We start from the raw sequence: 25,021 nt of genomic DNA, 5'->3' as shown, positions 1-25,021 counted from the left end.
ATTCATATGCCGTCCATCCTTTATGTTTTGATAGGAATTTTGGGATCAGACTTAACCGAAGATATCAGAGCAACTAAACAAGTTTTTGACTTGATTTAACACATTTTAGTTTGTGGGTAATTTCTATCTGAATTTGCGAACTGTTAAATGTATACTGGAAATATATTTTATTTTTTATTTTACAACATAAAGTACATATTCAAACCACATACATTTTTAGTACGTGCAAGTGGTTTTTTAGACCTACCATCAAACATGTTATTTTTGTCGCTATTCTCTTTCTCATTTATCGAAAGAAGACTTACTTTGTTCTAAATGCGATTATATTATTTACATTTCCCAAATATTAACAGAGACGGGCAGAGGATGTACTGTATGTTTTGTGAGCAGCAAACAAACACGCCCAACACAAACAAGCAAACACAAGCAGATGCCACCACTCGGTCTGCCAACTGATACAAACACTTGAACCTGAACCTCAGCACCTGAGCCGCTGCCGTCCTCTCCTCATCTGTTTGTAGATCAGCGCTACAACAGCTTTTACCTCCTCGAACAACACCAACACCAGAGACATCAGCAAAAACTGGGACCGGCCCAAAACCAAAGCTCAGCACGCACAAAAGCCGTATTAATCCTATTGAATCCCTCAGCATGATCGACAGTGCAGAGTCCACTAATTAATTCAGGATCCCTTCTGAAATTGCTCCACATAGTAGACACAGGGAATATATGAGGTGTATGTACAGTGCATAGACCTTGTTTGCATGCACTCAGTCCTTAAGTATTGATCCAGCTGTCTATATATGTGCATGTGAATGGCTAATTGCAAATGGATGTCCTTTGGCAGGACTCAACCATGTGCAGCATGTGGGGGGGGACACTTGAGAATTACTCAAGTGTAGTTTTCTTCAGTAAACATGCAGAATGACTCCTTTGGAACATTAGAAGATGAAGAAGGGTTTACTCAGGACTTGTAGATTAGCTGCATGTACGTTTTCCAGTGAACAAAGGTTTTATAGAGATTAACTGATGGAATGGATTCAACAAAATGACGCAACTGGCAGAAAGGCAAAAAGCAAAGCTGCCTGTCTGCCCATCAGACTATTTGCGTAGTCTTACCTTTCATACCGAATTTGGAGCGTCGGCCGTATTTGTTGATGAGAACAAAGAGGACGAGGAGAAGGACACAGGCAAAGCCCGCCAAACCAACGGCGATGGAAACCTGGGAGGGACAAAAAGACTGTGTCAGACTCAGGCAGAGACGGCGCCTCATAATCTTTGCCTCATTTTTGATCACCTTAAATACTGCAAATAAGAGTTGAATCCATTAAACTGTGTCTACTATGTTTTTTCCCTTCTCTTTCTCTGGATAAAAAAGTTAAACAGCCGTCTGGCTGTAATGTGTTCCAGTTGACAGCATGTAATTTAAATGTGATCCTCATCTATAGTCCGCTTTACTCTCAGTGCTGTTTGGGAAAAAAGTGCAGCAGTTACTTTAAAGTTGTGTGTGTGATGTGACTCTGAAGAAGCTGCTGCATCTGGCTTATCATCCTCATTTCAAACAGTTATTTCTTATCTAAACTCTATCAATCTGGATCTTTAAAAATAAACAGTACAGAATGAAAAGCAAGACAGCTGCTATTTTTTCAGTCTACACAGTGCAGTTTTCTTCTCATCTTCACCTGCAAGTTGTGAGATTTATTGCACATTTATTAAAGGGGAAACTGTTCATTTATCAAATAGAATATGGAACATTTTGAATATATGAATAATGTTATAAATACAAATCGTGTTAAACTGCCAAACAAATGTATTAGTGATTATATCTCTAAACATCCTAAAGAAGTAAAGACAATCTTGCACATTTGGAGCCGACGTAGCATGGTCACGCGAACAATACATACATTCAACCGTTCTTGAATCAGTCTCAATTGTTAATAGTGAAATCAAAATGTTCTTTCATCAATTCATTAATTCAAAGCTAACTTACCAGAAAAAAAATGCATTATAACAAACATCAGTTTGATAAGAACTACCTAAAATGACAGAAACCATCTTTGAGAAAAAAGATATTGGACCTGTTCTATGCTGCAGTCGTTAGCATATCCAGCTAATTAGCTTGCTGCCTAGGGTATTAACAGGACACTACTCCTGAGGTTTAAGATGCAGTTCATTAGCTGACAAAGCTGAGTTTGGGAAGTTTAAAAAAAAATTCTCATGGTAAATCTTTTGTGTCTTATATTTACAAGATGTGTGGTATTATTTTCTGTATACTTTCAGAAATTAGAATAATCCTAACACTGATGTCTGCTAAACACATTAGTTCGTCCAGTCTTTTAGCATACTATCTTGTTGCGCATGCTACCTCTTGTAAACAAGTCATCTAAAATCTCTGACATGACTTTTTTGCCTTAAATTTATTACATTAAGTTACACACCCGCTGGCTTACAAAACTGCTCGCCTCTGTGGCCTGCTGAAGCCAAATATAGCTTTATTATAAGTATATATCATTTATATAACATTAATATTAGTGTCCATTTAAAGGTAGCACTGAACTATAAGGGGTGGGACGTTGAACTGTTAAACAGGAAGTTTCAGCCACTGCAAATTACAATGAGGTAGGTGTTAACATTTTCAGTGTCACTGCTTCTGCATAATGAGCACTACACAGGTTTGATTCTTAACATTTATCATGGCTCAGTTCCATTTCTGTATCCCGCTAAGCTCTGTCTTAAAACAGCCATGAACAAGACAACTGTCAGATCTCAGTGACTGCTGTCATTATTATTGTTGTTAATAACAGCAGAGCTTCTACTATTACGACATACTACACGTATATACCTACATTCACTAAGCCCACTGACCACATCTCTGTCTCAACTCAGCAGCACTGGTTTTAGAAACTGTTTAGAATCCACAAGGTACGTAGCATTTTAAAACAGCATCACTCCCTGCAGGAACTTGTTACCATCACCATCATCATCAGTGTCCAAACATTCAACTATGACAAATGACTTTAATATTGTTTGCTGTGTTGTAGTGTTTGTGCCTGGGCGCTGCATGTCAACACGCAGTACAAAACTCTACAAGGGTCCTTTGACAAATAAAAAGCAGTGTGGGGTTTGGTCTGGAACACACAGCAGCTCTCTGATGAGTCCAGGGGTAACATCTTTAGTGTCCGTTTCAACAACATTGTTAAGGAGATAACTCACCCCGAATGTATCTTCGTCTGGTCGACTTGAGTCACTACCTGATGGCGTTGTAACTGCAACACACAAACACAAAACAGCCATCAGTTGCTGTGGAAAATAGGATATCTGTAATGGCTGTGGTACACATTCGAGTAATTACAGTAAATAAGGAAGAACTGTGAACGTTTTATATTATCTTGTGGTAAGATTTCTTAATGTTGTGATTTGTCATTTGCTGTGATATGAAAACCATACTGTGGATGCACTTTTTGGTCTACTATGGTATGAATGTGTTTACGCACCGATTATCACATTAAACAAGTATAACAATTACACAGGTAAATGCACAGCTTAACAGGCCATAAAAGATCACATGCTGTGCTCTTTAGTGTGTATGATGAAAGCATATTTTCAGTATCATTCCAGTATTTTGTGCTAGGGCTCACTGCTATTGGTCTCTTGAAGTGGATTGACTTCAACAGCTGTGCCATAACAGCTTGAGACAATGTTGATGAACTGAGCATTTTTATGAGGCTTTTAAAAGTCTGCGCCGCCTTAAACGCACACTAAAGTCTGACACCTGTCACAAGAGCCGACCGGGCATCTGAAATTTACCATCCAGTTTCACCTAGACTCAAGTCTCAAATATAAGTACAAGAAAAGAGATTGTGGATTTGCATTTCAATTGCACAAATGCATGCTCATGCTTGCACACACACAAAGGCACAGAATAATGAAAACAAGTAGTTTTAGAACATAACACAATTATACAAGCAGAGACAAATAAAAGAAGGGTATAAAGCCCAGAGCACCAAGTGCTGAATTAGGTAAAATTAAATCAGCTGAAAAATCCAATGAACTTAATCAAACATGACATCTAAAAAATCTCCCCCAAAATTCAGTCCTGAGTAGCCATAAATCTGAAAGTCCATTCAGACTAATTTGTTGATGTTAAAATGCACGTCACACCCAGACAAACAAGAGGCTTTGGTAAAGCTCAGAGGTCTGAGGAGTGTAAGGAGAAGAGGACGGAGGCAGAGCCACGAAACCAAATGAGCTGGTGTGAGGGAAACTCTACTCTGAGGCCTCCAGCCAGGACATCAGAGACTAATTGTGGGCAAATTAATGAGCACATGGTAGACTGGCTGCCACTGGCTCTGACACACACAGTACACTAAAGTGCATGACTCTGTGTGTGAGTGTGTGTGCCCTAACTACCATCTCTGTCCCTCCCCCCCGGCCTCCATCCCTCTGTCCTCTCCTCCCTCTGCCCTCCTCTCTCCTCAGCAGCATTAGCATCGGTCGGCACGTCAGTCTCCCTTCCACTGCTGGACTCCCTCACACACCACAGCTATAATGTTTCACACTCTCATCACCTAAACACCTCTCCCTCACCTTCCTCGCTCCCTGACACTGTAAGCCTGCAAGGCTGTGTGTGTCTGTGTATGTGTGGCAACATAGAGTCATTGCCTGCCTAATGCAGCTCGCTACACAGTCAGTGTCCATCCATCTCTGTCCCTGGCCATGCTGCAGCTTTATAATCCATGGCTGATGAGAAAAATTGCCTCATATAGAGATGAGAGAAGACTCTGATGAAGGGCAGAGATCAGACCGGCCCACTTTGTAAGAGCCATCAACATCGAGGCAGTCACAACAGCCTGAGGCCAAGCCATGCATCACACCCAGAGATTTACAATGCAGTGTGAGTGTGGGCCAAAGCCCCATTCCCACAATATGACAGCACTTACTGCCTCACAAACGTTCGCACATCACCAGCAAATGAGGTGGGAAGCCAGCTTGTTTTCACTGAGGTCAGTGAGTTAGTGTTGGGGAAGCAGCCTAACTAACCTATTTTTGTCTCTCTCTGTCTGAATTTAATTTGATTTTAATTGATTTTTCATAATTCTTTCATTTCTTATTATTTTAATATAAGAAATAAAAGAGGGTGTAGTATAAAGAACAAGGATATTATCAGACCAGGTTCCACTTGTGGCCCTGATCAGGGTCATCCTTACAGGATGCTGCTTGAGTTTTGACGTCTTCAGGTGCCAACCAGCAGTAGCAGACTGTGGTCGTAGGAGGCTTTCTCACTATGAGAGTGTACATTATTTGTCTGAAGGTAAAGCAGGGCATCGCTTCAGCATCATCTGAAGCAGGAAATCTCCCTCATATCCCCAAAAAGGCAGCAAAGTGTCTGGTGAATTGTAGAAAAGCAGAAGCCACTGAGTAGCTGCCGCTGGTTTTAAAACTAGAATGAACAGCAACATGACACAAGCGTGTATGAGGAATAATGTATTATTTAGTTTAAAGACTCAGCCTCACCCCGACAGACTCAAAAAAGCAGGTTTTGACTAAAAGGCTGCCAGTTTAAATCCTGACTAGGGAGCATAATCCAAGCATGGAAGGGGAATACTGTCCCCTCTCTCTCAGCAGCCTGGTGTGCCCTTGACCAAAGCTGTGTACCACACGTTCATTATGTTTAGCAAAGCTTTGAAATCAAAACTTAGCAGCAGCATTGACTGCAGCACAAAAGGAACAAATTTCTCCATTGTTGTGGTTGTGATGGTTATGATGGAGTATTAGGGCCATGGTAAAAGAAATTGGAGATTTTTTAATAAACAAATATGTAAATAAGAGGAAAGTTGTAATATTAGGAGAATTAAAATGTCGTTTGAAAAATATCAAAACATTCTAATAATATAGATATATTAAGTTGTCAAATAACTAGTCATATTGCTTTATTAGAATAAAGGAAACAGATTTTTTTTATACAAATAATCAGCAAAGAGTCTTAATTCTCTTACAATTTGACTTTATTCTTGAGATCTCAATTTTTATCCCTTTAAATAGCCCTAATACTCCACCACAGTTAAGCAATGGCCTCTAAAAGGGGTCGAAAGATTTTTACCATCCAAACTCGAATATCAGCCTCTGTAACCTTTAAAATGAATCTGCATGAGAAATTCATGTTTGTAGCTGAAATGTGGGCTATAGAAAACATTTGAATAGAAAAATACAATTGTTGTGCGTAAAAGTCAGCACTCAATCTCTAGTTAACAAGGCTTCATTTACAACTATAGGAAAGAGCCCATACCATTTTGGGGGCGAAACAATGATCTGAGCCCATAATAGTCGACCAACATTGATGCGTTTCTCTATGTTTGCTTAACGACACCAAACAAATCAAATGAAAATATCAGGTTTAAAGTTGAAAATTGAAACACTCACCTAGTTCCACTACGTCTGCAAAAGAGAAGACAGAGAAAGTCACACTATGTCAATAAATTGACGAAAGGTATTAACCTTGGAATATTGACCATGGGGAGAAATTTGTGAGTCTTTGTGGGTTTTATTCTCCTCCCTGTGAACTGAGGATGAACTGCTGGCGAACAATCAACCTGACTGAACTGTGAATGAACCCTGGCAGCTATCCAGCCAGAAGGGATCAGCAGCACAACCTGCAGCTTGTGAAGCAAGCTTTTTAATAAAAACTAAAAGCCCCCAATAGTTCTTCCACCAAGAACAGAACCTTTAATTCACACACCAGGAAGTGAAAACAAGAAATCCAAGTGGTCGAGGCCTTGTTCTGATGGTGATGCTCATTCCCAAAGGATATCCATGGGATATCCAGGCAAAATGTGTTAGTAAACTTTGTATGAATTACTTTATACCAATTAGTATACTCTATTATGATCATGTTGTCAACTGTGCATCACTCATTAAACACAGGTACCATGAGGAAGACCGACCAAGAAGGAATATTCCACTCACCTTCGTCAATGATGCCTGGCTCCATTAGGAAGTGACCATACACTGTCTTTGTGACCGTTCCCAGTGGGTTACTGGCCTCCAGGGTGTAGTTGCCGTTGTTGATGTGAGTTGGGTTCTGGAAGGTCAGACAGCCCTCCAGATAGTCCTGGTAGAAGTCCATCTCAGTCCGAATGTAGTCGTTCTGCATTACCTCCTTCTGCTTGTAGAACCAGCGTAGTTTGGGGTGGGGGTAACCCCGAACCGTGAACTCGATGCAGGTGTGGAGGCGTTGCTCTGGCTCAGCCAGTCTCAGGATCACTGGAGGAACTGCAGTGAGGAAGGGAGGAAACCAGGTCATTAAATAGACACATACATGTTTGGCATGAAGAGCACAAGGGGAAGAATAGAATGAGCAGCTCTAAGTCACAGTCCTTTCTTCTCCCCTCAAAGAACCTGTTGTCGGTTTTTGTGTTAAACATAAGGTGAAGTATAAAGACCTTTATGTGTTGAGAAGGTTCCACCACCCTCAGGCTGGTGAAAACCTTTACTAATTTTTCTGAACAACCTAATAAATGCAGCGGCAGACTAAACACAAAGCTGTTTTGATTTGTTCCAGGAAAGATGACATTTAGGACTTAGGTTTCTTGCCTGGGAGTGGCAATGAGCCTTTTACTGTGCGTTGCAAATTGCAGCACTGCAAGAGATGGAGAAGCAAACGGATAGAGGGACTCCTCCTGCTTCAAACACATGGAGGAATCTTCTGTGCATAAACAAGCACGGGGCCTCACTTTCCTGACATAATGCAACACACCTCTGAATCCTCAATGACGCCAAGCTACGAGGCAATTTATCACTTTAAAACCATCAGATACGTTTCATAAACAATTGATCTGCTAATTTGTCTTTGCATGAGTCACTTTTGCAGCTTCATCATCAAAAGGAAATATTTGGCAGGCAGATTTAATCTGGCAGTCGCTCTCGCTGTGTCTGTTCTACATATCAGCCGTGCCCCACCAAACCTAGATATCCACCTACATACACAAACACACAGAGACACACTCATTAAAGCCTGCAATTTCCAACATGTGTAAGCCATCCTTTTTATATAACTCGATATCTGGAGTTGTATGTGTGTGGTTAAGTGGTCGTTCAGATACCTCTGCAGCTGTCCCAAAGAATCCCCACCTGTAGTCTCCTTCAGTGTGCTACTAAACAGTGCATGTTTCTTGATTAGAATTTAACCAAGAGGTGAAGTAGAGGTTTTTGTTTAGTCATTTATTAATTAAAAAGTATTTAATGATCACATTCATGTCTGTACATTATCTAGTTCCAACCAATCTGATAGAAGTAGATATATAGGCCTATATATTTATATATCCTGAATATATTACTGAATATGTAAAATCCCAGAGGATAGGTGTTATCCTCTGGGAACTATTAATGTACACAGAAAGATCAACGTCAATTCATTGAATAGTCGTAGAGATATTTTAGTTGGATCAAGATTGTGGACATCCCCTCTGTTGGCCTTTGTCTTCCTGAATGGCGGTTCATATCTGGTATTAAACTCCTTGTTACCTCAACCACAGAGGTTTTGTTTTGATGGTGATTGTTTATCCATTTCTTAGTTAGCAGGACCAGGCAAAAATAACTGCAGGAATAATCAGAAAAACAAAGAATTCCTAACATTTGGCAGTAGATCTGGATCAGGGGCATATTCCATTTATTTCACATTTTATCGCTTTCAAAGAATTCATGGATGTGGATGATGATGTCTTTGGGGGCCTGATATTATATAAACAGATGTAATGAATTTAAATGTAGTCTAGCGGAGGTATTTGCTTTATTGAGTGTCATTCTATTTTACTATGTGGTTTCAACATTGATAAACTGTGATTGATTGAGTTAAAATTATTAAATAAATGTAACTGTCAGTTACAACACTGGTCATTACATGTATAGCAGCTAGCGCTTATGTTTTCAAAGCAAATGATCGTCCACTGAGGACATGAATAATCTATTTATCGGTGAAGCTGTCATTTCATAAATTGCTTCGGCGATATTGTTCCTGCCAGACAATAGTGACAATAAAGTCATTCAACTGAACTAAAGGCTACGGCATGTGGATGTGTGAACATGTTGGTGTAGGGGCGTGTGCAGGAAGAAAGCGAAAAAAGGCAGACATAAGAGCGGAGGAGGACGCGAGGGTGGTTCTAGCCGTGGAGCCTATAAAGAAGGAGAGGGAGAAAAAAGAGAGAAACACAAAATTCTCTCGTTGATGGACAGTTAAGGACCGATCCATTTTCCCCTCAGCAAAGCTGTCAGCCCAGTCTCACTCTGTACAATACAAGTCATTACAGTGCTCCATTCTGGTCTATAACAACATGGCGTCCTCGTGGCGCTCATACAGATGACAAGCTTTGATAACTACATGCCTTTGATCAGTGAGAACACTGAATACAAGGCCAGTTGTGCAATGTTATCAAGTGGTAACATTGGTGGCAAATTTCAAATGACATGTTCTGGAGATAAAACACCACGGCTGGCAGTGGGAGGGGAGGCTAAGCATTTCATGGGCCACGTATTCCCTCTGGGCTGAACCAAATCGTGATTAAGATTTTAACCTGCAAGAAGCGTAAGTTATATTCAGGGTCCCAGGGGGGATAATTTCCTTACTAATTAGTTATAATTAGAGTTAATTCCGTGTTCTACCCCCTGAAGCTACCTAGGGAACAGAACTACTAACCCAGGTGTTAGCTTGTGCCATGTTCTTCACAGAGTGCTACACCTTGCTTGTCCAACAGTAAACTATATGGTAACATATGAATCCACGTCGCTGTAGAGCTGCTATTGTTCCACACTGCAGCTGAACAAAGGGCCGGCAGAATTTGCATCGTGGCTAATTACAGTTTCTCTGAAAAAAGGGAACTCATCTTTGAATGCAGAGAACGTTACTTGACGGCTGGTAATTTCGCTGTCAATCAGATGACTCCCTAATCAGAGCAGCAGTTTAAGCTATTTTATGACATTTCCAGAGACAATAGGCTGCACAGGGGAGGAAATGTAATTACCATCAGAGCATGTGGTGAAAAATTAATAAGTCAATTTGCAGCACCAGCAGAGAGTGTCAACAGAAAAAAAGAAAAGCCCGGAGATGTACATTGATGGTGTCCGTGCGGAGGAAGCCCTGAAGCCTAGATGTCGCAAAGTCTATCAGTCATTCTGGCATGGTCCTTAGCAGCTCTGCTCCTGTTTGAGTCGGTGACAAATCTCCCCCGTCCTGTGGCAGGATGAATCGCAAACAGCCACAATAGATTGTGCCTCACGACAGCGAGCTTCCTTAAAAGAGAATAATGTCTGCCACCTTTGATAAATATTGGCTTTGAATGCAGTGTGTCCCATATCTGCCTATTGCCAATCCACAGGGTGAACTTACATAAGAACTGATATACAGCATGTAATATAATTCATGGTGTGGATATTCAGAGGAATGTGGATGGTATCAAATCATTGCCTTATCTTTGTTGAGGGATTTATCTTTTGGCCTTTTCTCTTTTTGCTCCAATCAAGGCCACACTTTCCTGTGGGCCGCAGGGTATATCCTTGTTAATTGGCTACATCAATTTCACTTGGTTTGTAACTGTGCAACACCTCATTGCATTCCAAATGTACCTGCATGATTTGTCTCTTCTGCCTGATAAAGGAGATTTTTTCCCTGTTGTAAATTATTCTCTTACACTGTCACTGGCTTTAATGCAAGATATATTTCAGTCCATTAAAGATGCTGTGAAAGTCTTCTCATGCAAAAGACAATCACAGAGTCTTCTTGGCTCCAAGCGATCATAATGAAACCTCCCCATCTCAAAGTTAGTGTATTTTATCCAGAACTTTTTTCTTCACTTATTGGTCCTTACTGCCTGCCTGCTTGGTGTCCAGTTGAAGACATAGTGCAAAGCCTGGACCGTAAAATGTATTGAAACATTAGGTCATCGTTTTTAGTATGGAATTATTTATTTTTCGTGTTAAAATATATATTTATTAAATAAAAATTATAATTGATCATCTTTGATAAAATGTTTAATTTACTATGAAGATATATTTATATTATTTTCTCTGAATAACATCCAAAGAGCCTTACATGAAATGGTTCTAAAGAAAAATCTGCATTCCCATAGCAAAAAGGGAAATGGAAAGAAAAGAAGAGAAAGTGTCATCATGTCACCCAAGTCTTTACAAAGACATGCAGGTGTTGTTCTTGATTGGCGGACAGGAATTACTCAATATCTTCACAGGAAATGATGTGTGTACAATTCACTCCTGTTTTAGTCAATATTTAATCAATGCAGACAAACACTTAGTGATCTATTCATACTAAATACAAGAAAACAACATTTGTTCCTGCCTCTGTCTGGTAACAACAGATGAGGCTTCAGGCTCAGCAGCCCCGCCTCCTGATCCCTCAATGAACCTACCCTATACTCCCAACTGAAGAAGCAGGTGAGCAGCAATAAGTTGAATAAATGTCAGTTGGCGTAATTGTCTTGGGTCCGAGGGAATTTCTGTTTTATTAACATCAAAATTAAAAAAAAATGATTGAGCCCTTGTCAATAATAGGAATTCTAATAATGTAATTCATTATTTGTATAGTTTACAACTAAAGATTTTCTAGATGGTTTATTAAAAAAATCCTACTTCTATTATTTTATTTATTTCATTTCATAGATGATAACTTAACTGAATTAAAGAGGCTTGTGATGGTTGTCCTGATGATATCAAACCGTATGATATAATAAACATAAATAGATTTGCAATTTAGATTTACTTAACAAATCAGTGCGAATAAGCAAATGTTTTATGTGAACATACTCACCCTCACATAACACAAACTCTGAATGTGAAAGCACAGTTTTACACATTTTATGAGAGTGTAAGAGTGTTTTCTCATAATTTATAATTGCAAGGAACAAGATGGCAGAATGCAGGGATCAAGAAAATCCTCGAGGATTAAAATGTCCGTCTCTGGCTGTGAGCTACTATGTCCACCAAAGGCCTGAACACAGTCTTCCCCTCACTTCTCAAGTGAATGAAACAAACATTCCTCAAAGATTTGATCACAGGAAAAAATCCAACTCACACTGTACGTTGAGCTGAATGGAGGAGTTGGTCATCCCCACCACGTTCTCTGCGATGCAGGTCAGCTGGAAGTTGTTGTCGTCTCGGCTGATGTTGAACAGAGTCAGGTTGATGGAGTGGATGTTGGGCCAGTACACATTGGACTGTGGACAGAGGAGGAGCAGCCACAGAGAGATGTTTAGGTATGCGGATGATGTACTGTGCAGCGCATACACTTGTATTGCAGGTTTAAATCTTTAATTACTTAATTAAAACTTCAGTGAATTATTTATTGGTTAGACTCCTGTGGCAAGAGACAGAATACAGTGAGGGAGTACACTTTATCCATTGGAATTAATTACTTCAAAGATTTAGTCTGGTCTGTCTACTAATGGCCGAGCATGTAAAGAGAGATAATTGATACGTTTTATCACAAATTTACACCTTTACACCTTCAGGAAGCCTTACATTTCCCTCTTTGCCTGTAGCTGGCCAGGTTCCCCAGCACTTTACTCATCCCCATGAGCTACAATATCTGTCTACCGCAAAACATCGAGCCCGAGGCTGAGGTAACTTTCATCTCTATAGTCACAGCGAGCATTAAAGACACCGATGACAAATACAGCCACATGGCAATTTCAGAAACTGCTGTTCTCCTCTCAGCGCTGTTTATCTCTGCTGTTGTTATTGCTGTGACGTCCCTGGGGCCTGACTCTGGGGGGGGGGGGGGGGAGATTAGTGGGTTTGCTAGCTCACTGTGGGTTCAACCCTTGTCTCTCACTCACACAAGGCTGATGTAGTTTGAACAGTGGTAGGTCACCATGGTCATCTATACAGCCAAGTTGTTCTCAGCATGTGAATAAGCTATACAGCTTGATTGGGGATTTTCAGCCCAAAGTTTGGGTTTTTTAAACACATTAAAGCTTGTTGAAAAAAGACTCAGGGTCCAAACCGGACTCAGCGCAGGTTAAATTGGGACTAAATTCACAATTAATGCAATCAGGAGTAAAGTGAAACTGTGATCTAAACACATTTTCAGGCAAATGTAATACATTTTAGAAGAAATAAGAGAAAAACAGTTCTGTTATTTATTATCCAGATTACGAACAATATAGAGCCAATATACACACAATCACAACTACAGTAAAGTTGAATCGTCCAATTAACTGAAATATAAGTTAACGACAAATACCAACCTTAAGAAAAAGGCATTTAACTATAATAATCTGATGTGGAGTTACCAAAGTTTCAGGGTCCTTTGTTGTTGTCACCTCCACCAAGGAGGTTATGTTTACACCCCTCTCTCTTTATTCATTTGTTTGTATGTGGAAAGAATTTCCATGGAACATATGATTGGACATGGCGCTGGACCATGGGGCAAATCCAGGAATTTTCACTTTCTTTTACATTGTGAGAAAGGACTTTCTTTTTTTTTTACATTTTCACTGATTTCCCAGGGAATAATTCAGAGATCTTGATGGAATAAATGAAGCATATTTAGGGGCCTAATGTCTATAGTAATGTGTAAGTGTCTGCAGTTTGGTGCAGCTTGATTGGATTTAAGGGGACTGTTGGGCTTAAGTGGAGGTCTTCACTCTACTGAGTGTTATTCTAGTTTTTTTAAGATGTTATGGCAAGGTTAAATTCTGAGAATCTCTGAGCAACCAGGTGTTTGTGTGTGTGAGATTCTGACCAGGTGTGTGTTGATGGAGTTCAAGCCGCTGACAGTCCAGTCCACTTCAGGCAGCGGAGATCCAGATCCATTGCAGCTCACCGTCACATTGTCGCCCTCCATCACCAACACACTGCTGTGGCTCACACTGATCTCGGGCAAGTCTGCAAACACACAGACACACACACGCACAGACAAACACACATTAAATGTCACAGGGATGAGTCACCAACAGGAGATAATAAGTCTACAGCCTCTGTCGGAATCAACACACAGCTTCTCAAATCAGATTCACCCTCTGAACTCTGTCACACCTCCTCCTCTTCCCGCCTCAACTCATCCCCCTTCTCGTCTCTTTTTCTAGTTCACCTTTAACCCTCCCTTCTCCCTCCTGTGTTTCCCGTCTTCTTAGCCCACCTGCTTCACCTTTCACTTTTTCCCCTCTCCTCCGCCGCCCCACACCTTGTTGTTTTCGCTTCTTTTCCCCCTTTTAAAAGCAGATCAACCCCCCTCTATCCCTTACCACAGTTGTGGATGTACATGCTGTGCAGCCGCATCTTTGAGGCTCCGTTCCTGCAGGACAGCTGCTGCGTGTGGAGCCCGGCCTCCCCTCTCTGCTGCCACAGCTGGATCCAGCGGATATCACAACCGCAGTCGAACACCACACCATCCAGACGCCTTTAAAAACAAAAGACAGAGTCAAAGAGTCAACAACAAAAGCAACAACAGGCAGACTGGCCAGACACCTTAGGATACAAGCTGCAAAGGGGCACCAAACCATTATCTGGAGAACACACACAAACAGTACAGGCAGTGACGTAACTACAGCAAAACGATACGTCTGTTTCTCTCCTCGGCTACGTAAACAACAAAAGCATAAAAAACAATGAAAATATCAGAATAAGAAAGAACAGTCTACCGAAGGCAACAACCATGATGACTGATGACTGAGGCCGCATACTGTTGTTTTTCTTCAGCAACACCAACAAATTGATTTGTCAAATTAAAATTGCAGCTCTTTTACACTCAAATTATCGGCTATAGGGTAAACCAGGTAAACCCACTAAAACAAAATAGGGATTGACTCCTTTCCAAATGCCAGGGAAGGACTTTGCCTTTCAGCATTTTCCGTGGTATGTCATGTTCAACATCACAAAAACTGAGGTGCTCTCTCACCTCGACATATCAACGGCTTCAGCCACATGTCACGTGTCTATCTCTGCCATGATGACCTGGATTGAAACCTGTGTCCACTGCAGAGTCATTTGACCCGGGAGTGAAAGCTGATCGCATCCGACAAAGACCAGTAGAAGAACAAGCTAAACATAAGCACAGCTGCAGGTTTTGTGTAACTTGTTCACTGATTCAGTTGTATTACCCGGCCTTTAATCAGATGTGTTATTGAAGACTTGGGGTTCACTTTCGAAATTCACTTTGACAAAAAGTCTTCAGAAGTTCAGATCTCTGCCATTCCTGTGAATCTTTGTAAAAAAAAAATAACCCACCATTTTGGTCATGTTTCTGGCAAATATGACAGACATTGGCTTTTGATTGCATCATCTTTGAGTTTCAAATATAATACATGCAACTAAGAACAACAAGGATACTGCTTTTTAACCTAAACAAAGAATAATATCTGTTAGTTTTAGATAAAAGCCTCATTTTTACACTCTGTGTAGGCAGGTAGAGTTTCCACCTTAACCTTCACATGTGGCCAACAACGTGATGAGCATTTACAGCTGTGCACTTGTACGTCTTTGTCGCTATTCGATACAACACCAAACACTAGTTGCAAGTAAGGTTACTATGCCATTGTACGTGTATTACAAACAGCAGAGGCTGACACTAAATAGATCAGGTTGGAGTTGACTGAAGCACGAGGGTCAGTTGCCTGTCGTTTCAACGAGAAACACTGGACTAGACATGCAACCAGATCGACCAATCACAGCAGCTTTCATCACCGCAAAGTGTGGTTACATTTTTAGGGAGCTGCATGTCTTGTTTACGGTGAAAGATACATGGCCACACATATTCAATCCAGTTCTTTCTTCATCAAATCAATTGTGACCAATTTCCTAAAACAAGAGACATACCCCATCAGAAATTCGGAATACATACCATTTTATGGTTAATCATCTTTGAATGATCAAACTTAATGACAGGAGTGTCAGGAAAGAGTGATATATTCACAGGAAAAGCTTTAATGCTACAATCTTTGGATGTAAAATGAACTTCAGCCAGCTGCTTTGTCAAAGCTGTGCACACACTTAATCTTCTTCATTAGCGACCGAACCGGAGGAAACATCTGCTGCAGGAAAAGCAGCAAACTGATAACACTCTCAACCCAAAACAGTCTCCACGAGTCCCCAATCATAATATAATTAACAATGTCGGTGATGAAAATCTTCCATCTAATGACAGTGACTGCTCAAATCACTGTATGACAGTCTCCAATGATATGTGTCATCATATTCTAGTTGAATTTATTCAAGTCAACAGACAACAGGGAAAAAAATGAACGTCTGCATCGTGGCATTCAAATGTGAGGAGGTCGAAGGTCAAAGCCGTGTTCAGGCTTGCAGCTGTATTAGCAGCAGACAGGTATCATGAGGCTCCTCTGTGCATACATTTTATCCTGACACAGTAGTGTGCACCACACAATCACATTATTCAACATGGCGTGCCACCTCTGCATTTTGCATATGTCCAATTTGGAGGCTGTGATTGACCAATTTTGTCAAGATGAATGCCTGTCCAAATGTCCTTGACAGAGGTCAATAAGATATTGCAGAAAGCATGAATAATGTATGGGCTACGTCCACATATGAAGTAATGAGAATAGATTCCCGCAGGTAGATCTCACTTATTATCAGGTGCTCCCTGCTTCTGATACTGTTGTTAGAGCCGCATTCATTATATGACCACTTATTCATCAAGCTAACAGTCACAACATACATAATCATCCAAATTAGATTTTCTTTAATTACAACCCTATTCATTTTATTCATGATTGGTAGCAATTAATTTATGAAGATGCAATGATGGAATACATTTTAACTTATATACCAATACTGAATACTGCATTATTCAGAATCTCACAATATATTTATATATTTTTTATGAACGAACATGAAGGTTCAATGAAGGTCTAATGATGAAATGATGAATTTCCTGTTAAAACAGACATCATCCTCACTAAGAACTGCCAACTTAATGTCTGACAATGTCACATGTCTTAATTTCCCATTAGGAAAACATATCCCATGATATATTATGATTTAAAAAAATACAACGGGAGCTCTTTCCTCAGCCAGATAGCTCCCTGCATGCCTATGAGAATAATTTAATTTAGCGCTAAGAAAGTCAAAGCACCAGGGATCAAAGCTCGGCAGAGCAGGGCAGACTAGGCTTCTTTTTTTCATTTGTACTGTAATTATGGTAATTGTTAATAAAAACCTCAACCTCCATACATTACCCCATGTTGCTCTGGGCAGAGCTCATAGGTTCCAACATGCTGCTGTATATAGATACTGAAAATAAGCTGGAAAAAGCAGGATAAGGAAGCTGCATCACTGTGTGTTAACCACGTGCCAGGTCTGAACATCGCAGTGGCAATTTTCAAGTTTTACCATTTAAACGAGCAATAAGACAACAAAAGAAAAAATAGCAAACTGACAGGTGGAAGTTGATAAATGTGTGAAGGAGAGCAGATTAGACTTAGAAAAGAACAAAAGCAAACAGCAGTGTGACCCCAGATGGAGAGAGCTAACAGCATGATGTTTCCTTGAAGCTGGCTAACGATCCACCCCACTACTCCCGAGGAGAGGTAATGATCACCACCGGAGGCTGTTTTTCTGGGAAATGTACACACAGGTGCTTTGGCTGAGGAGACGCGGATCACAAGCAACGATAAGCTACATTCTGCATTGTTGCTTGTGTGCTTTGATCTCAGCTTGAATGCGCTGCTTCCTCTCCTTATACTGTTGTCAGGAATTATTTTCGCTTTTCAAATCCTGTGTGCTTAATAAATTGCCTTACTTGGATTTTTTTTTCTCTACCACTGTTCCACTGATCTGTGTGACTGTAGGTTGTGCTTCCTGTGAGGCCTGGATTTATGGTAATTCAGCAGAAAAGAGGGGTTATTTTTTCTTCCTGTCTGTCACATCACTTCTATGAAAATCCAGCACGTCCACATGTTAATGCATATTTAATAATAGAAAATTAAATTGTGGATCCACTGTATATGCCTGGAATATTTGTCATCTGACTGCCTACTAAACCCTCCACCAGACAGGGATTGTTCCTGTACCTATATTGTCAAAGCATGTTCATCAAACTCCACAATTATCTTCATTAAGAAACTGTATAGATGGATCTCTCGTGACCACTCTACATAAAATTTGAAAAAGTGGTTTGTAGGTTTATTTTGATTTTATTCTCACCTTCAATGACTGAAAAACACGAGACAACTATGTAAGGAAGGGATTGAATAGCATATTTATCAGATGTAACAATTACTGACGAGTATTCCATTAGCTGTGATAAGATTATAATGTGAGTTACTTTGAATTAAAGTGCCTGATCACGACTGGTGCATCCACTATGTGCCGAATGCCACTAATGTCTCTTTCACTATGTTCTGCCTTGCTCAAATTAAACATAAGTCATTATAATTATCTCCATGGCCCCGATTCTAGAAGCTTTAACAATCTCTCTTCTCATCAAGAGGAACAGAACCAAGTGCTCCTGTGTTGCTTTGACTCAGCTGACCGAGATCAGGTCATTCTTTTCCTCTGTAGATTTATAAAAGGTCATCCATGGTTTGATATCTTTTAGACCTAACCATTGTAATGCACTTTAACCTGGCATCAGTCAACTTTGTGTAAACTGCAGTTAATAAAGACTGCCTTTAACATGAACTAAGAAAAGTGATAATATAACTTCAATCCAACAGGGTGGCCAGAACTCTCAGGATTGGTATCATGCAAAATAGAGATTATCCAGCTGTCATGTTATTAGATTGGCTTCCAGTGTCCTGAAGCAGCTGATTGACAGTCGGATATCTATGCATAGGCATTGGACTGAATGAGGGGACAAAGCAATGAACATTAAGTTATCAGGGCCCGCTGCACTGTTGCTCGTCCCTTGTCAGTAACATGAAATGATGCACACTGTTTATTGTACAGCAGGAGTTAGAGAGATAAGAGTTTCAAGATACAATGGTGTAAATCAATCAGGGGAAATAAATGCAGAAAAAATGGAGAGTTGACTCAACCAATGTCAAACGTAATACTCTTCTTTTCAGCAAGAGCTATTACAGCAGAAGCATTTTCCACTGATCCGGCTGAATTTGCAAACAGTTGCTTCTACCAAGCCGCACAAAGTGTGTATCATCGCTTCGCCACACTCCTGGTTGCTGCTGGACAGCCGCCATCATTGTCATGCTGTATCACGTTGGAATAAATAAATCACTGTTTGTCCCATGATAGTTTTTCTGTAAGGTTGCAGCCACTTGGCCAGTTAGTGTCCCAGCAGGCTCTCTCACTGCCTGAGTGTTCCCCCCACCCTTTAAACCTCTACCGCATAATTTGTCTGAAAAGCCAGACCTGACTTTGGCTTATCGACAACACCACCTGCACTGCAATCATGTAGAGGCGCGAGGCACCAGAGTCAGGTCAGGGAAGGCTCCAGGTCGCAAAAATGGACAATGTGAGCAGCAGCTCAACAATTGTTTTGTTTTTCTTCACAGACTAATGTTGCTGTATGGACTCTTCTGAAAATGTGGGGATATTATTAGAAGATAGGTGCTTTGAGAGCTGCTGTTTTGTTTGTTATACTGGTTTATGTAAATATATACACACTTTCACACATGAGCTGTCAAGTGTAACAACAAATCTGACTAACCTCGTAGTTTAATCAGGGGTCAAATGCCTTGCTCCAAGGTGCATAAGGGCTCCAATGTCCCAAAGGAAAAGTAACAGGCAGGTTCAAGAATTTTTTTTTTGGTACTTGGTACTATTTGGCCATGCTGTAGCTGAGGAGTGTTACATAGTGCACTGGTGGTTGTTTTTTTACAGTTCTGGTTACTTTTTGGTTTCATTAGTTTTCTCCATTCCATCCCTGTCCCTTTTTGTTGTAACTGCTTGAGCCATGTCATATCAGAAAAACATAATATTTTGTAGCTTTAAAATTACAGAATTCAGATAAATTCCCAAATTGAGGCCAGGGCCTTTACTGACCTTCTATTTGGTCTATTCTATATTTACACAAGAGGCAGAACTCTATTTCTAATTTACCCTGTCGCACGATTAAGACAAACTCGAAAGCTCCTCCATCTTTACTTTTTGTCTCACTAAATAAAGTATGACATCCATTTTCACAGCACTAATCGCTCAGTACAGCATGAGTCATGTCAGAGCCAGTTCCCAGACTGATGTTGATCTACCCTGAGTGAAATGCAACACTTCCTCCAGAAATGTATCTTCAAATCATGCTGCCTTTATTTTATAGGTCAGCTTTTGATGTGAGAAAACATGAGGGCATTATGAGTATCATACCATCAATCAGAGGTAGGCAAAGAAAAACAATGGTGGATTTAGCTCACTGGAAATGTATTTTGTAGTGAGTTTACTTTGTGAGCTGCCCATCTTCCTCACCGTTTTTTTTTTTTTGTAACCTGGCTTTTATTTGTTTATGTTGGCGATGCCCCAGCTTCTTATTTTATATTTAACTTAGCTTATGTGATTTAAACACTCAATAGCCAGCATATCCCAAATTAGAAAGGACACATATTCTACTCATTCAAACATACATTGAAATCCATGTTCCACTTCAGGTTGTAAGCCCCACTGATTAAAGCTGATTAAAACCTTGCTGCAGTCATAATGTGAAAGAAGTGAGTTTTGCATCTGTAATTTTAAGCCCTGCACATTTACTTCACAGATTCTTCTAGGAAAATCTGATAATTTCTAGGTGAAAGGGACTGTTGCAGTCACGTCATGCAGTCAAGTGGATAACTAATGCTTTTTGTCCAAAGTATTTGGCATGAAGTTGTAGTATGTAGCAATGCACGTTCAGTTTCTTTGCAAGTTTAATAAACTTGCGAATTCTGTGTTTAAAGATTTCCAAAAACAAAGATGCTGCTTACTATATGAGCAAACCTAACTGCATATTCATGAAACCACACTGTCTTCATGCCACAATGATTGCTGATGCCTGAGTTCACCTTGAAGCCGAGCTGTCCTGTATTTTTTTCAACTTTATTTTAATCAGATATTCTCTATTATCCCCATGGGGACATTTTTCCTGGGCCAAAGTGCTACAGGAGCTGCAGAACAATTTTTTTCGAGAGTTGATCTATATCTTCCCTCTCAACACTGTATTTATACTATAAACAATAAATCAGTTAATCAGTAAATCAATCGTAGAAAGTCTCCTCTCTTTGTACACATGTATTCAGCCCAGCAGTTTGGCTTTTAAGATGGAGACCTCTTTAATGTACAGGCCACTGCTGCCCCCAGTCTAGTCTTTTCGACCATGTTTAACAGTTTCATACTCTTTTCCTCTCGCAAGTCAGTCTTTGATGTTCTTGAAGAATGATTGTAAATGTCATGTCCTTTCAGTAAGAGTTTTCCCTGAGTGCAATCGGAGCCTAATGAAATGAAGGTTAAAATCAAGTAATTTACCTGCTCATAGAACCCTTGGAAATGTTATGTTTAATTCATCCTAATTCACTGGCAGTCGCGTCAGACGATTACAGGTTTTATCTATTCATATTTCATCCATATTCAAAGGAAACTCCATTTTGCAGTGAGAGGCGTAAATGTTTGACTTCGCGTTCGGCCCCTGCTTCCCGGAGAGCTGGGATTAAAGAAGCGCTAACAGAATAAAGGGATTCGGGATGCACATTGCCACAGATCACTTCAGCTCCTAACCAATACGAATATTCTGCTCTCTTTTTGTGGACCAGACAGAATGAGCTTCCTCGAAGACGCCAGTCCGGGTGACTGCTGCTAACTCTGCTTCAAATAATCTCCAGTAATATCACCCTGGAAGCCACAGCGGACGATTTAGCATTTAGCCGCCCCCTTCACCCTGCTGCTGTTCTCAGGCTCGTGATTGGCTGGGCTGTGCGGCACACTGCAGCAGCTCTGGTCCTTTGGCTAAAGGGCACACAGACAAAGAGGCAGAGCCGATTATCTGTGTCTCAACCAGAGGCGGTACGCAGCAGACATCTATTGTACAGCTTCAATGTGATGTTGGGGCCTTTTCACAGGAGCCACAAAAGAGTTGAGATGATTGAGATTTCACTGATAATATTGCTATTGTTACTGATATTAAGGTATTGCAGGGAGTGTGAAATATCTGCCCAATCAACCTGCAAAACAAAGCCACTGTTTTGCATTACAATTTACTAAGATTGATAAGGGGCGTCCTATAAGAGGAAAACAGACTGGAAATACGTCAACTGATAGAAACTCCTGTTTTCTCTTTTTTTAACAACTGTCTTATCATAAAGGTTGACTTTTGTCCCCACGTCTGATTTATCTGTGGATAAAACCTGCAAGCATCAGACCCTAAAAACCACAGAATGCTACTAAACAGGCCATATAATGAGTAAACTACACAGTCAGTGCTTGTTCGGGGTGAAAAGAGAAGCCCTGCCTTCATGTAGAAGAAGCTCAATCGTTTATTCAGCTACTTTGACATGTTTTACACCTAATTAATTATGTGTGTAGGAGCAGTTACAAGCAGGAAATGTAGCATTTAATACTGATCTTGGTTCATCACACAGCCTTGATGAAGCTACATGTTGTTTAATTGGGATTTCAGAAGGGCACTGGTGCTTTTTATCACTTTGGCTGATTACCTTTTGGGCATGCTTGTTCTGTACAAATACATTTTCTTAGTTTTAATATGTTCCATGGACGCATCTCCCCCTGTTGTTTTCATTTCATCTTTATAAATAATCAAGTAGCATTTAGAGCTCTGTGTTCAGATAATAGACTTTAACCTTTGAAGTCAATCGGTGAAACATCGTGTTTTAAGCTTCCAAGGCCATGCATTGTAATTGCAGGCTTAAAAAAAGCTGTTACTCATTTTACATTCATTGCAGGTCACTGTCACCGATGTTACAGCTAGACAAATTTTACTCTTTCATTGTTAAAAAATACACTTACAAAAAACAGCGCCTAGAGTGACTGAGATAACACGGTGTTGCAACAGCCTCATGGCACAGGGCCATGCTCTGCTTTTGTCGCATAAAACGGAAATTATTTCAGCTGGTTTGATCTTCCCTCCATTTACATAATATCAGTATGGTTCAGCAGCACGTGTGGGCTCTCATCACTGATACTGCATGGTGTATTATTCTAATAATTAAAGGCAATAGCCACCCGGTGAGCATGGTTCATTTGGCTTGATTAAATGATTGGCACCTACCAAGCTAATATGGTCAGCGCGAGCATGTAGCCACAGTGAGGAGAGTAATGATGTCAGGGCCACGTCCCAGACTCTGCCCATGATAGAGTGACTCATTTCCTATTTGCGAGGCCTGATTCCACATGGCTTCTTCCTTGCATAACGCCTCTGCCCACGTCTGTGCCGCCACGCCACTCTAAGTGACACCTCTTAACTAAACACACCAAATGGAATAGACATAAAACCTCACTCCTCATCAGCATTCACCAGGAAACACGAGCATCGGCCTGCCCTGCTTTTCATGTAGAACAACAAAGACACCATTTGTACACATCTAAAATGGTTGCCTAAGAACAAATAGGATTGCACATCAGAGCAAATCGAGCTCTGGGAGATGAAGCGGTAAAGACGGATCTGTGCTAGTTATTTTGGTTTGCTGCATGTCATGTAGTCTGTCAAATAATTGATGAAACCTCATCGTATCCTCAGTGTCAGTGTCTCTGCAGAAAACGTCAGGAAAAATACCCCAATCTTTTTAGTAATAGATTAAGGCTACAAGTATAAAGGTAACAAAGTAAATTAGTTACTGTTGTTACTACTGTATTAATTCAATAATTTGTTTTGTAAATTTTTCTACTACCGTTTGAATCAATTATGCTATAGTTATAAAAGTTGATATTTCTTTTGTTATTTTATTTACTCCAAGTATCTACAAATGCACTTATATATTTATATTTTAAATAACTTTTTCTAAATAAAGCATTTATATATATATATATATATATATATATATATATATATATATATATATATATATATATATAATATATTATAAAAGAGAAATTGATTGCTGAATTTAAGACATTACAGAAGTGCCAAAGTGAGAGTAGCATTCTAGTCAAAGTTGCAAACAGAAAAATGCAAATACAGAAATGTCTCTTCCCTGAGTTTGGCCAAAATGAGTGTTCACCTTGAAATCCAATCATTCAGTAGAAAGCTGGAGACATTTTTAATGTTTCCAGGGATGTAAGTATAATTTGCATATCTCAGGTTACATCTAATCTTTATGAGAAAGATTGAGAAAATGCCGTTGCATCAACAAGAAGAGAAGCAAATGCCAAACTAGTTTAGCTGAACTGAACAGCTGGTTAGATGACAAAAGCACAGAACTTGTACAAACGAGTTTGAAGAATGATTTTCACAACCCAATCACGGGCGTTCTGAGGGATTCACAGACCCATCTGCCTCTGATGAGGGCCCATAGTGAGAGGACACTTGTGTAGCACTGGTATGGGGTCTAGTGTGAATTGCCTCCTACGTGGGCTGGATAAGAAAGAATGTTCTGTAATATCACAGGGTCCCGCGAGTTCTCACTATGACAGGGTAAGCTAAATGCCCCAAATGCAAAACCACAGTGTCAGTGTAAGCAGGGCTTTCCCTCAACTGTGCTACCTGGAGTGTACGGAGGCAGGACCACTCCGAATCAGCATTGTGGTGTGTTCTCAGAGGACCTGCCCTGCTTCTACCTCTGAAAATAGCACAATAAGGAGGCCTGCTTGAAATAGTATCGTATCACCTCAGCTCTATATGCCACGAGGCGCAGGAAGTGCAGCTACTGCTCAAAGCAAGCAAAAGGTTCACATGATGGACAGATCTGACAGCGGTAATGATGTGTACATTACAAGCTGGTCGACATCGCAATGTTCTCCCCGGTGGTGAAAGAGCAAACTCATTTCATAAACACAATGATCGCTAAAATATTCATAACAAACAAGAAAATGGGGTCCGACTCCCTCCTCCTACCAGGGCCATTACATTTCCTTTGTGTGTGCTAATTAAGTCAACAAATGACATCTTAGATCATATTGCCACTAT

At 40.3% G+C, this 25,021-nt stretch overlaps 1 protein-coding gene across 1 annotated transcript in view; it reads right to left on the bottom strand.

The window, feature by feature from the left end:
- ntrk3b (neurotrophic tyrosine kinase, receptor, type 3b) overlaps positions 1–25,021 on the bottom strand; it is a 167,064-nt gene that overhangs the window by 75,515 nt on the left and 66,528 nt on the right. Inside the window, 7 exon segments of the mRNA XM_053428471.1 lie at positions 1,120–1,222; positions 3,214–3,266; positions 6,421–6,435; positions 6,964–7,269; positions 12,077–12,218; positions 13,748–13,890; positions 14,250–14,404. Coding sequence (XP_053284446.1) covers positions 1,120–1,222; positions 3,214–3,266; positions 6,421–6,435; positions 6,964–7,269; positions 12,077–12,218; positions 13,748–13,890; positions 14,250–14,404 — 917 coding nt within the window.

Source organism: Pleuronectes platessa, chromosome 1 (genome assembly GCF_947347685.1).
Source record: "Pleuronectes platessa chromosome 1, fPlePla1.1, whole genome shotgun sequence".
NCBI classification, from domain to species: Eukaryota; Metazoa; Chordata; class Actinopteri; order Pleuronectiformes; family Pleuronectidae; genus Pleuronectes; species Pleuronectes platessa.
This window is presented reverse-complemented; position numbering and strand designations above follow the sequence as displayed.